We start from the raw sequence: 13901 nt of genomic DNA on the forward strand, positions 1-13901 counted from the left end.
TTACAATGCTTCCCCTATGCTTTACCATGCCTCTCTGTGATTTACAATGCTTCCCTATGCTTTACCAGACCTCTCTGTGCTTTACAATGCTTCCCTATGCTTTACCAGACATCAATGTGCTTTACAATGCTTCCCTATGCTTTATCATGCTCTCAACATGCTTTATTACACTTGCTTTTACCACGGGAAACTTTTACAAGTGGTATTCCAGGTTATTGGTGCTCTCTATATAAACGCTGTGGAGACAGAGCAGCTCCTTTTTCCTACATGCTCAGTAGATGCTGTCTCTCTCTCCCCTGCAGGATATGCCATGGATCAGTACATGGAGTGCTGGATAACTAATGATGAGATATATGGAAAGAATTTCAGTGAGCATGTTCCTCTTTACCAATACACACATTCATACATGCAAGTGATTTAAAACCTCATTCAGAAAACAACACTTCACATGTTCAACAGAACAGCCAATGAGTTATTAACAGTAAATGGATAGAACATTAAAGTCCATGGCAATTGTGTTAATATACAGGGTGTCTCATAAATCAGGTATCAGTGGCAATATCATATATTAAGGTGACCTGGATGCTCTCCTAGAGACTAGGTTATGCTTTATTGCTTAATGTCCAGTGGCCTCATTATTGAGTATAACAGTAACAATGAAGACTTTTTCATTATTGGAATCAATAAAGTAAACTTGTTAAATGATTCTTAAATCCTTCTTGTGTGTGCTCTTTGACACAAACACATACAGAAGTTAGTTTCCTTACATGTCCATGTCAACTATGTTAAGTCAGACATCACTGGCAATATCCTATTCACTTGACCGGGTCATTATCTGCACCACAAGGCAATCGGCATCATTTCCTCTTTGATTAAAGACATTTCACACCTGAAACAAACAGAGAGGCCATTCTAACAATGATGCATCTAATGACTGGGATAATAGTGCAATGTCACAAAAACTAAATATCATTTGATATAATATTAAGGTAACCTGTCTGTCTGACTGCTTCCCTGTCTGTCTGTCTGACTGTCTTTCTGTCTGTTCCTTCAGCAGGTTGTCTGATGAGAGGAGTGTTCAATAAAACCAAAGTGGCCTACCAACATGTATTCCATATGAAAGGTACTGTATACCATGACTCCTAAACACTCAATCAGAAGAGGAAGGGAATTGTTCAAAAAAACTGACAAGAGATTGAGAAGAAAAAATCAGGATATTTATGTGACAATATAAATATTTATTAAAAGAAAAGACTTCTCAAACGCTTTGAAAACATCTAGACAGAGACAGGCAGGCAGGCAGACAGGAAGGTGGACCGACAGATGTGAACAACACTCACCTCTCTGTGTGCTGTTATTTAGAGTCTGTGCGTTGTTGGGTGAACACGGTGATGGATGGAGGGGTGGACTGCATTGAAGAAATCGATGACAGAGATTTGGAGAAGTTTGGTAAGCTCCCATGCTTATTTCTTTATATTTTGTAAAGGAGATTGATCAGCCTTCACATCTTGATTAAGGTTTTCAGCAAAGTAAAGAGGAGCTGCTGCACCTCTGATGAACGTTCAGTACTATGTCCAATTCTAGTCACCACAGCACCAAAGCGACATTGTGGCCCTGGAGAAAGTCCATCAAAGAACTACCAGACTGATTCCAGGGCTTAAAGGACGGAGATACCAAGATGGACTGAAAAAACAAAATCTATTTAGCCTTAAACAAGGAAGAATTAGGGGTGCATGATTTAATTTTTTTAAATCTTGAAAGGAGTTGACATAGTTAACCCAAACCAATACTTTTAACGCAGTGTAGAAACCAGGACCATAGGATCCCTTTGGAAATAATTACCTTTTTTCCACTGTTCAACCAAGCCACCTTAAAAGATGCTGTGTTGCTTTTCACCTGCAACTGACCTCACTCGCAATGACTGTCTGGAGTCAAATGTAGATAATGTGCTATTAGGAGGTGCTATTGTAGGTTATAATTGTGTTGTGTTTTTCTTTTTTTTTCTTCAATATTATTGCATTTTTCTAAGTGTATAAGCATGAGCTGGAAGGGAGGTGGGTCGATTCTTAATATATATTTATAAATGTTTCACCCTGTTTGGGGCTGAATGTAGAAACCTTTTGGTGACTTTCACGTGATTTGATTGACTCTTGTAATTCTGATATTTGGTCTCCATATACGTCAAATATACGGATGCCTCGGGCCATTATGAGGCATGAAGCAGTGTGGAGTAGTGGTTAGGGCTCTGGACACTTGACTGGATGGTTGTGGGTTCAATCCCAGGTGGGGGGACACTGCTGCTGTATCCTTGAGCAAGGTACTTTACCTAGATTGCTCCAGTAAAAACCCAACTCTATAAATGGATAATTGTATGTATAAATAATATGATATCTTGTAACAATTGTAAATCACGCTGGATAAGGGTGTCTACTAAGGGGGGAAAAAAAATGAGACAAAGTCAAATCAACCCCCAGCAGCAGCAACCTGGCTTGTAACAGAATAGGTTAGTATGCAATCGCAGATCTGCAGAAAACAATGGCTAGGCTTAACCAATAAATATTAGCAGAATGTAAAGTAACTTTATGTAATTGTCGAAATTACATTCCAACTCTTATTTATATATATATGACGTTCGCTACAAATTTAAAAAGAGATAGGAAACGAAAGTAATCCAACAATAAATAAAAACTATCTGCTAAAAGCACATGTTCTCTGAAACAGATATACTGCACAATCTTGTTATAGTTCAAAATCACAAACTACAAACAGATACTAAAACTAAATACAAAACAGGAAAAGCAAGATAAGAAAGCAGTGGCTGGCTGCTGTCTGCATCTCTCAGAGAGTCCAGGATGAAAGAATAGCTACCACAACACTCCAGAACTCACTCTTATAACAGGTGGGGAAGTCATTACAAACACAGGACCACACGCAGGACAGTACAGGCTTTATACCTGAAAATGTACTTCATTAGTCACTGCTGGGTCCAATCACCCCACCTGTTCATTTTATTTTATATCAATACGTTTTTACTGCTTGAAAATCTTTGCGGTAAGTAAGTGCTCTTTGACACGAATATGAAATTCAGTGTATTTCAAGAAGTTGTAATAAAGTATAATGTGGGGGTGGGGGTTCTTGACTATTGCAGCAAACACTGTGTACTCTAGCTATGACTGAGAAGAATTCTGGACAACCACATTAGTGAATACAACGGAAATGCAATGGCAGGCTGATTAAGAGAACAATCTCAGAAAGTCATTTGTACTTTTCTCTCCTTCGACTTGCTGCACACCTTTGTGTTCGTCTTTCTCAAGTGAACTGACTGACGCAATGTAATGGTACAATGATTTGCACCCGCCCCTGGCCATGCACCTCTCTGAACTGGATGTAGATCGAGTTTTGTGGTTTGGAGACGAGACACATGTTCACAGAGAGGGGATGGAATGAGTTACCTGGTCATGTTGATGCTGAATCACTAGGATCCTTTGAGACCCGACTTAACAATGTTCTGAGATCAGTCAGCTACTAGGAACCAGAGGAATGCTGATGGGCACATAATTAAATGATAGTTTACTAATGTCTCATGTTTTCTGTTAACAGGGTTATTGTGGTCTGAGAAAATAGAGAACATGTTCCCAGGTAAACGTTTTATACCGATCTTTGTAATATACACTAAATTATTACACTCACCCACCATAGCACAGTCAATAGTGTCTTCACCAAGAAACGGATTCACCTGCCATAGCACTGTCAGTAGTGTGTATACCATGGGACTGATTCAACTACCATAGTAATATCAATAGTGTGTCCAACATGGGACTGATTCACGTGCCATAGCACTGTCAATAGAGTGTTCAATATGGGACTGATTCACCTGCCATTGCACTGTCAATAGAGTGTTCAACATGGGACTGATTCACCTGCCATAGCACTGTCAATAGAGTGTTCAACATGGGACTGATTCACCTACCATAGCACTGTCAATAGAGTGTTCAACATGGGACTGATTCACCTGCCATAGCACTGTCAATAGAGTGTTCAACATGGGACTGATTCACCTGCCATTGCACTGTCAATAGAGTGTTCAACATGGGACTGATTCACCTGCCATTGCACTGTCAATAGAGTGTTCAACATAGGACTGATTCACCTGCCATTGCACTGTCAATAGAGTGTTCAATATGGGACTGATTCACCTGCCATTGCACTGCCAATCTGCTATATTTGTTTTCAGTTGTTATGTAACATTGTGTTTGAGATCCCACACTCGCTCTGTTTGAATACATTTTTTATTTTCTCGCTCAGAGTACATTATCTGTTCAAGACTGGGCTTCTTCAGTGGGAGACCAAGCTGCTTGAAGATTGCTGAGGAAGTGTTCGGTTAGTCTCTCTCTCTCTCTCTCTCTCTCTCTCTCTCTCTCATTTATGTCTTCCTCTTTCAGTGCAGTAAGGATAACAACTTGGTTATTTATTTGTAATCATTTCAATATGTATCAGGTTCAACTCTAATGTTTATTTTAGTCTTAGATTTGTAATTGTGTTTGCTCTTTCCTTTTCTTTATTTCTTTATATAATGTGTCAAAATATCATTTCCAGGAAACGCAGAGCTGTGGAAGGCCATGAGTGGTAAGAATAAATATTATATATAAATAAATATATCTAATATATATATCAATCATATAGTATACAGTATATCGTTATTTAAATTTACTAAAACGACCAGGGTTCCTGAGTTTAACTCCTTCTTTTCCTGTACAGGATATATATCATGCCTGGTAAGAAAAGTCCTTCCTGCCATCAGAGACTGCTGAACCAGACCAGGTAAAATGAATTTGAAGTATCTACCTACAGCCACTAGAGGGGAGCACTTGCAGCTTTTCTGCAGTCACTTTAATGGCCAGTCACAGACCAAAGTATTGTCACCCTAACACTTAATATAAGATCATTAAAAAAGAAAAAAAAAGTTAAATACAAACATTTAGTTAACTAAAGCCACTAAGTAATTTGAGGAAAACTGATAGTTTAACAAACCATCTTCATTAAAAGAATCGATCTTACAGTTCAAAGTTACAGTTCATGTATATTTCCAACTCATTTTCTAACAGTTAAACTATGAACTTACCAACCCTGGTAACCATGGCAACAGAAAGGTAATAAAACAGTGTTCTATTTTCCTGTATCCCAGAATTCCCTGTCTTGGAACACGAATTTGAATCTGGACTGAAGACAGTGACGTTTTTGATATTTCTTTATATTGTGGATGTATGTTTTGGAAAATGTCTGTATTTCAGTACTAGTTGAATAAAGTTAACATAACAACATTGGGTTTGTGTTTTGTTTGTCTCTTTCTTGCTTTGGAAGGATTGAGGCTTGAAAACACGTGAAGATGAGAGGGGTAAATGTGAAAGAGAAAGGGGAGTTATATAAACATCATATATTACATAAAGTGGTAGAGTGGCTTGAGGCCAAGGCAGACGACGGAGGAAAATAGCACAAACACAGCACTTTCTGTGAACTTTTAATAAACACAAATCAAACAAAACACAGGAACAAAATAATAGTTTGAACAAAACACTACACACAGAACTCTTCAAACTAATCAAAACAAAGCAGCACCCAAGCACAGCTATCATCGTACCTTTGTCACGCAGTCTTCTCTTTTACTCTCCTTCTCTGCTCCACATTCTCCTATACATCCCGCACCAAACATTCATTCCCACCTTCCACACAGTTCAATTCAACAATTTAACAAGCCCCAAACCAATTAAACTATTACCTCCACCTGTGGCTGTGCAAAGGCAGCCACAAACACACAGTTCTTAGTGGACTATGATGACGGATGTCTCTTGTGGTATCTGCGGAGAGTTGTATGTTGTTCGTCTTCACTGATGATGGGTGTCTGTGGTTGCTTGTGTTGCCTTTCCCCTTCCACTGCTTGTAAGGGGGTGGAAGGGAATGCAGGGGTAGGGTTAAAAACCGACAGACTGGAAAATTGCAAATGTAATACCGATCCACAAAAAGGGAGACAAAACCGAACCAGGTAACTACAGACCAATAAGCCTGACTTCTATTATATGTAAACTTATGGGAAGTATAATAAGATCCAAAATGGAAAATTACCTATATGGTAACAATATCCTGGGAGACAGTCAGCATGGTTTTAGGAAAGGGAGATTGTGTCTAACTAACCTGCTAGATTTTTTTGAGGATGCAACATCGACAATGGATAATTGCAAAGCATACGACATGGTTTATTTAGATTTCCAGAAAGCTTTTGACAAGGTCCAGCATAAAAGATTAATTCTCAAACTGAACGCAGTAGGGATTCATGGAAATGCATGCATATGGATTAAGGAGTGGTTAACATGTAGAATACAGAAAGTACTGATTAGAGGAGAAACCTCAAAATGGAGCGAGGTAACCAGTGGAGTACCACAGGGATCAGTATTAGGTCCTCTGCTATTCCTAATCTACATTCATGATTTAGATGCTGGTATAGTAAGCAAACTTGTTAAATTTGCAGACAACACAAAAATATGAGGAGTGGCAAACACTGTTGCAGCAACAAAGGTCATTCAAAATGATCTAGACAGCACTCAGAACTGGGCAGACACATGGCAAATTACATTTAATAGAGAAAAGTGTAAAGTACTGCACGCAGGCAATAAAAATGTGCATTATAAATATCACATGGGAGATACTGAAATTAAGAAGGAATCTATGAAAAAGACATAGGAGTTTATGTTGACTCGGAAATGTCTTCATCTAGACAATGTGGGGAAGCTATAAAAAAAAGGCCAACAAGATGCTCGGATGTATTTTGAGAAGTGTTGAATTTAAATCAAGGGAAGTAATGTTAAAACTTTACAATGCATTAGTAAGACCTCACCTAGAATATTGTGTTCAGTTCTGGTCACCTTGTTACAAAAAGGACATTGCTGCTCTAGAAAGAGTGCAAAGAAGAGCAACCAGAATTATCCCGGGTTTAAAAGGCATGTTGTATGCAGAGAGGCTAAAAGAATTGAATCTATTCAGTCTTGAACAAAGAAGACTACGCGGCAATCTGATTCAAACATTCAAAATCCTAAAAGGTATAGACTATGTCGACCCAGGGGACGACTTTGACCTGAAAAAAGAAACAAGGACCAGGGGTCACAAATGGAGATTAGCTAAAGGGGCATTCAGAACAGAAAATAGGAGGCACTTTTTTACACTGAGAATTGTGAGGGTCTGGAACCATCTCCCCAGTAATGTTGTTGAAGCTGACACCCTGGGATCCTTCAAGAAGCTGCTTGATGAGATTCTGGGATCAATAAGCTACTAACAACCAAACGAGCAAGATGGGCTGAATGGCCTCCTTTTGTTTATAAACTTTCTTTGTTCTTCTTATGTTTTATGTTATTTTTAATTCTTCATTTTTGACAGTGTAAGTATTCTCTAGATGCAGTTTAAACACGTCTATTTGTGGTATTAATGAGAGTAGGTGAAGACGGACAATCCATACACCCCCATATTGTGATACTCTTAATAAAAATATTGTAACCAAGTTTCATCACAATCAGAGAAGTAGTTCTCTAGATGCAGTCCCCAGTGTTTCATAATTCAGTCCTTGTGCATCCAACCGGTACATAGTATTTTATTTCAAAATCTGTACTGTCCACTTCAAAAGCTTTATGTTCTATTTAAAACACTGGCATGTTCTGGGATCTAAATTGACTGTGGGAATTATTCATTGTGCTGCGTGCTCTACCAGTCTACTCTTTTCCCAATTCAACAACAGGTAAAGGTAGACCATCACCTCAATGTTTTAATGTGGAATTTTAAATCACGAAACGCAAGACAGTAAACATTTTTTTTATTATTTTGTATTTTGTTATCGCTCCTCATTGACCAGAATCGACACGCAAATTGTTGTAAATTCACTGCGTGGCCAGGCTCTCAGCTCTAGAGACATTGACTCCGTCCACTCATCACCCATTGGCCCATCTGGAGCACTCCATCGGTGACGTCACACGCATTTTCCCAAACACAGAAACTGACAGACAGGCTGCTGGAGATTAGAGGGGGAGAGAGGTCGAAACACAAACTCACTCACACACAGCAGCACACAAAACAGGTACACATGATGGGTCAATTGCAACGAACATTCAGAGTTAGTACGCATCAAGCGTACTAAATTTTGGACTAGCTGTTACGGTACTTGTTGAGGATCATCCCCAGCTGCGGATTAAGTTAGTTCCAATTGCAACGAACAAACGAGTTGGGGATCAGCTGATCCTCAAGTTTAGTACTCAGGAGAGGATCAAAACTCTTTCCAATCCTCAAGTGGAGGGTGCGTTCACAAACAAATTCATTCCAGTTCAGTATAGTTCATAGGATTTATTGATTACGCATTTGCAGTTGATCTGCAAAAAATAAATAATAATAATAATAATAATAATAATAATAATAATAAACATATATATGTAAAACATGAAGATCATACATTTTAATTGGGCTAATAGTTTTGTGTGGTATACAAAACGTATTTATCCGCATAATTAAACAAACACCATAAATCACAGCAAGAATTTATCAAAGCTGTTAATGTAATCACATGAAATCGAGTCAACCAAGTATATAAAGGTGTGATATTGATTGTATTCATACCAAATGAAGGGTGGTATGGGTGGAATAGAAATGAGGCGGTAGCATTAATAAGGCTTCTTATAGGACATTCAACACTTAAAGAACACTTATATAGAATTGGAGCCCCTGAGAATGGGTTATGTATGGAATGTAGTGTAAAGGAAACAGTGGAGCATATGATGGTTGAATGTGTTAGATACAGGGAGGTGAGAGAAGATATGAGGAAGAAATTTAAGGCTTTCAATATTTCCAATTTTTTTAAAGATGGTATAGGTGATGGACGTTAAATAGATAAAGGTATTATTGGGAGTATTGGAAAATATATTAGGAAAACCGGAAGATTTTAAACTATGTAACATATAGATATTTTTAAATAAGTGGTCACAGCAGTATTAATTGACTAACATGAACAGTAGGTAGCGACAATACGTTTCAACAGAAACGTGGTGGCCATAAACCAAATAGAAGAAAAAGGAAGGAAGGACTCCATGGCCATCTTGGTCTCTACATCTCCACCAGTCCCAGGAAACATCAATGAAATGCCTGCCACTCTGCAACCTGCCAAACGGGTGAAATCTTCACAGCTGGCTTTCTTTCTTCCTTTGAAACCAAACTTACGTTAAGAAACTGCCTTATCCAAAATATTCCATGCGGGAGGGAAATGTCGAAGATTGTCTGATTCATTTCAATATGTACAGTGCCTTGCGAAAGTATTCGGCTCCCTTGAACTTTGCGACCTTTTGCCACATTTCAGGCTTCAAACATAAAGATATGAAACTGTAATTTTTTGTGAAGAATCAACAACAAGTGGGACACAATCATGAAGTGGAACGAAATTTATTGGATATTTCAAACTTTTTTAACAAATAAAAAACTGAAAAATTGGGCGTGCAAAATTATTCAGCCCCCTTAAGTTAATACTTTGTAGCGCCACCTTTTGCTGCGATTACAGCTGTAAGTCGCTTGGGGTATGTCTCTATCAGTTTTGCACATCGAGAGACTGAAATTTTTGCCCATTCCTCCTTGCAAAACAGCTCGAGCTCAGTGAGGTTGGATGGAGAGCATTTGTGAACAGCAGTTTTCAGTTCTTTCCACAGATTCTCGATTGGATTCAGGTCTGGACTTTGACTTGGCCATTCTAACACCTGGATATGTTTATTTGTGAACCATTCCATTGTAGATTTTGCTTTATGTTTTGGATCATTGTCTTGTTGGAAGACAAATCTCCGTCCCAGTCTCAGGTCTTTTGCAGACTCCATCAGGTTTTCTTCCAGAATGGTCCTGTATTTGGCTCCATCCATCTTCCCATCAATTTTAACCATCTTCCCTGTCCCTGCTGAAGAAAAGCAGGCCCAAACCATGATGCTGCCACCACCATGTTTGACAGTGGGGATGGTGTGTTCAGGGTGATGAGCTGTGTTGCTTTTACGCCAAACATAACGTTTTGCATTGTTGCCAAAAAGTTCGATTTTGGTTTCATCTGACCAGAGCACCTTCTTCCACATGTTTGGTGTGTCTCCCAGGTGGCTTGTGGCAAACTGTAAACGACACTTTTTATGGATATCTTTAAGAAATGGCTTTCTTCTTGCCACTCTTCCATAAAGGCCAGATTTGTGCAGTATACGACTGATTGTTGTCCTATGGACAGAGTCTCCCACCTCAGCTGTAGATCTCTGCAGTTCATCCAGAGTGATCATGGGCCTCTTGGCTGCATCTCTGATCAGTCTTCTCCTTGTATGAGCTGAAAGTTTAGAGGGACGGCCAGGTCTTGGTAGATTTGCAGTGGTCTGATACTCCTTCCATTTCAATATTATCGCTTGCACAGTGCTCCTTGGGATGTTTAAAGCTTGGGAAATCTTTTTGTATCCAAATCCGGCTTTAAACTTCTCCACAACAGTATCTCGGACCTGCCTGGTGTGTTCCTTGTTCTTCATGATGCTCTCTGCGCTTTAAACGGACCTCTGAGACTATCACAGTGCAGGTGCATTTATACGGAGACTTGATTACACACAGGTGGATTCTATTTATCATCATTAGTCATTTAGGTCAACATTGGATCATTCAGAGATCCTCACTGAACTTCTGGAGAGAGTTTGCTGCACTGAAAGTAAAGGGGCTGAATAATTTTGCACGCCCAATTTTTCAGTTTTTTATTTGTTAAAAAAGTTTGAAATATCCAATAAATTTCGTTCCACTTCATGATTGTGTCCCACTTGTTGTTGATTCTTCACAAAAAATTACAGTTTCATATCTTTATGTTTGAAGCCTGAAATGTGGCAAAAGGTCGCAAAGTTCAAGGGGGCCGAATACTTTCGCAAGGCACTGTATATATGTATTTATGGGACTATGGTTTGTTATTTTCATTCTTGCTGGGGTGGGTGGGGGGGGGGGGGGGGTGGAGGGAGGGACCTTGTGGGATCGTATACTGCTTAAGCTCCCTTTGTTATTGCTTCTTCTTTTCACTTAGATTACTCATAGGATGTTTTGATTGCTGGTTACTGATCTGTAAGTTTATTTTCAATAACCATGACTAGTTTGTCATTGTTATCCTGGAATGTGCGGGGTCTGAACACACCTAATAAACGAACAAGCTGTCTTGACTTACTGCATATGAAAAGAGTTGATATTGCCATGTTTCAAGAAACGCATCTCATGCAGAAAGACTCGCAAATAGATATAATCATGTTATAGCTTCTGCATCCTCCGATAAAAAAATAAGGGGGTTCTGATTGTGGGGCAACGCAACCTGCGATTTACTCATCTGGATTCGGGAAGTGACATGGAGGGCAGAATAACATACCTAAAGACAGTTGTTTCGGGTTAATAAAATTGCTTTTGTTTTGGTTTATGCACCAAAATCTTTTGATAAATGTTTTTTTTTCAGTTATTGACAAAACTAATGCTTGATCTGTCAGAGTTCCGATTGATTATTGGAGGTGATTTCAATGCTGTGTGGGAGGATGCTTTCGACAGGACTGGGTTAGCAGAGGGGAGAGATCAGCGTTTAGCATCCACTGCACTACAGAGATTTGCGTCTGATATACGCGTTGCAGATTTATGGCCTGTAATGAATCCCTCAATCAAAGGTGTTCTCTCCCCCCCCCCCCCCCAAGACATAAGTCATATTCGGAGATTGATTTTATTTTCGTAGCGAGGGATCTTTTTAAAGAAGTTCAATATAGATTTGCTGGCGGTTCCTCTTTCAGATCACAGCGCACTCGGCTTTAAAGCCTCTCTTTCGGGGCGTTCTCACTCGGGCCGCCAGATGGCGCTTTAACACCATTTTGCTGCAGAAGGAGTCTTAGGTCTGAATTTGAAAACCAACTATCAGAATTTTAAAATTTTAATAGAAATTCGGTTGGTGATCCGCGTGTGATGTGGGATGCAGTTAAATGATTTATCAGAAGTAGTACTATGTCATTCGCTTCTAACCTTAGTAAGTTGGGACTTAGTAGAATTAAGGAATTTCTCTGCCAACACTGCATTGGAACGGGATTTCATTAGAAAAGAGCTTACTCTTTTACTCAGGCAGCGGGCTGAAATCACTATTCATAGAGCTAGGCAGCACAATTATTTCAACGCCTCGAGATCTAGTTATCTTCTAGCCTTGAGATTCCGGGCTAACGAGCATTTCGGAAACATTATATCTGTTAAATATCCGAAGGGAGATATACTTTCAGACCCCGAGCAAATAAATTTGGCATTTTGCTTTTTATTCCACACTTTATAGTTCTAATGTTACTCATGACAAAGACAAATGCATGCAATTTCTTCAAAAGCTGCAATTGCCGCACCTTTCGGCCGATGAAGCAGCTCTCCTTGGCACTCCAATATCTTTAACTGAACTTAAAGACGTTCTTCATGATATGAATAAGGGTAAATCCCCAGGATTCGATGGCATTCCTCCGGAATTTTTTTCTGACTTTTTGGTCTCAGTTATGTCCTCTTTTGCTTGATATGATGCATTCTGTAGTTGAGAATGGCTTTTTTACTAGAGATGTTAATACTACTATTAAAAAAAGATAAAGATCCCACTGATAGCGCGACTTATCGTCCCCTTTGTTTAATAAAATGTGACGCAAAGATATATGCTAAGGTGCTTGCACACCGACTTGTAGCCTATATGACTAAATTGATTCTCCATGACCAGACTGGGTTTATTAAAACTCGGTTGGCATCTGATAACGTTCGCCGCATGCTTCATATTACTCATGCGGCAGCGGACATGCGCTGTGTTATCTCTGGATGCGGAGAAAGCTTTCAACTAATTAGAATGGCAATATCTTTGGTTGGTTTTAAATCATATGGGTCTGGGGGAAAACTTCATAGGCTAATCCCGCAGCGATGGTGTCGACAGGCAGTGAGTGTTCTCCCCAGTTTAACATCTCCAGTGGAAGCCGGCCGGGTTGCACCCTCTCTCTGCTGCTGCTCCCCTGTCATTCGAGCCGCTTGCTCAGGCTGTTCGCTAGTCGTTGATTATACTCGTATACGTATTACTGTTTGTTGAAAATGTGTTTCAAGCACTTCCTCACCTATTGACTTTTTTTTTGATAACTTCAGTTTCCTATCGGGATATAAAATCAATTGGGCTAAATCGGCACTATTACCCCTGAATGGGGCGATGAGAAATATAATCTTGCCCTCGAACATATCGATGGTTCAGCACTTTAAATATATCTGGGTGTAGAGATATACCCCTCCTTACACTCTGTCGTAGTAACTAATTTCAAATATATTTTTAAAAAGGTGGAGATAGATTTAGATAGGTGGTCTCAACTTCCTAATTCATTTCAACCACGTATCTTTATAGTTAAAATGAATGTGCTCCCACATATTAATTTTATTAGCTCTATGATTCCCGTTTTACCCCCTATAGGATACTGGGATAAATCACACTCTTTAATTTCCACATATATATGGAAGGGTAAACGCCTGCGCATTAAATTCTCCACTTTACTCTGGGAGAAATGTAAAGGAGGTTTATCCTTCCCAAACTTTATTTTATTTTTGGTCATTTGTTCTGCGCCTGGTTTGACCCTAATGCTCCTGTCTCTTGGTGCTCCCTGGAAGAAAATTTGGTGTACCCATACAGACTACAAGATTTAATCTACTCAAATATTGCTCTCAGACATTGAAAGCTACGGTTTGGCCCCATAATCACACTGTTAGTTACAAAGTTGCACTTCTTCTAGGGGGTCTACCCATTTGTTTTCCGCACTGGAGGGACAGGGGGGGATACATACCCTCACTGATATTTCTAATGAGGACGGTCT

General features: G+C 39.3%; 1 protein-coding gene across 4 annotated transcripts in view; it reads left to right on the forward strand.

Moving 5' to 3' along the window:
* The window catches only part of LOC117404294 (uncharacterized), a 29683-nt gene extending 24362 nt beyond the window's left edge, over positions 1 to 5321 (forward strand). For 3 of the 4 annotated variants that reach the window (XM_059017474.1, XM_059017473.1, XM_034915002.2), the window contains 8 exons: positions 303 to 368; positions 1055 to 1123; positions 1363 to 1449; positions 3601 to 3639; positions 4306 to 4380; positions 4597 to 4626; positions 4759 to 4821; positions 5186 to 5321. In XM_059017474.1, coding sequence (XP_058873457.1) covers positions 303 to 368; positions 1055 to 1123; positions 1363 to 1449; positions 3601 to 3639; positions 4306 to 4380; positions 4597 to 4626; positions 4759 to 4811 — 419 coding nt within the window. In that variant the 3' untranslated portion in view covers positions 4812 to 4821; positions 5186 to 5321. The remainder of the gene's footprint in view (positions 1 to 302; positions 369 to 1054; positions 1124 to 1362; positions 1450 to 3600; positions 3640 to 4305; positions 4381 to 4596; positions 4627 to 4758; positions 4822 to 5185) is intronic. The other variant, XM_034915003.2, reaches the window with a different exon arrangement.
* The last annotated feature ends 8580 nt before the right edge of the window (positions 5322 to 13901 follow it).

Source organism: Acipenser ruthenus, chromosome 56 (genome assembly GCF_902713425.1).
Source record: "Acipenser ruthenus chromosome 56, fAciRut3.2 maternal haplotype, whole genome shotgun sequence".
NCBI classification, from domain to species: domain Eukaryota; kingdom Metazoa; phylum Chordata; class Actinopteri; order Acipenseriformes; family Acipenseridae; genus Acipenser; species Acipenser ruthenus.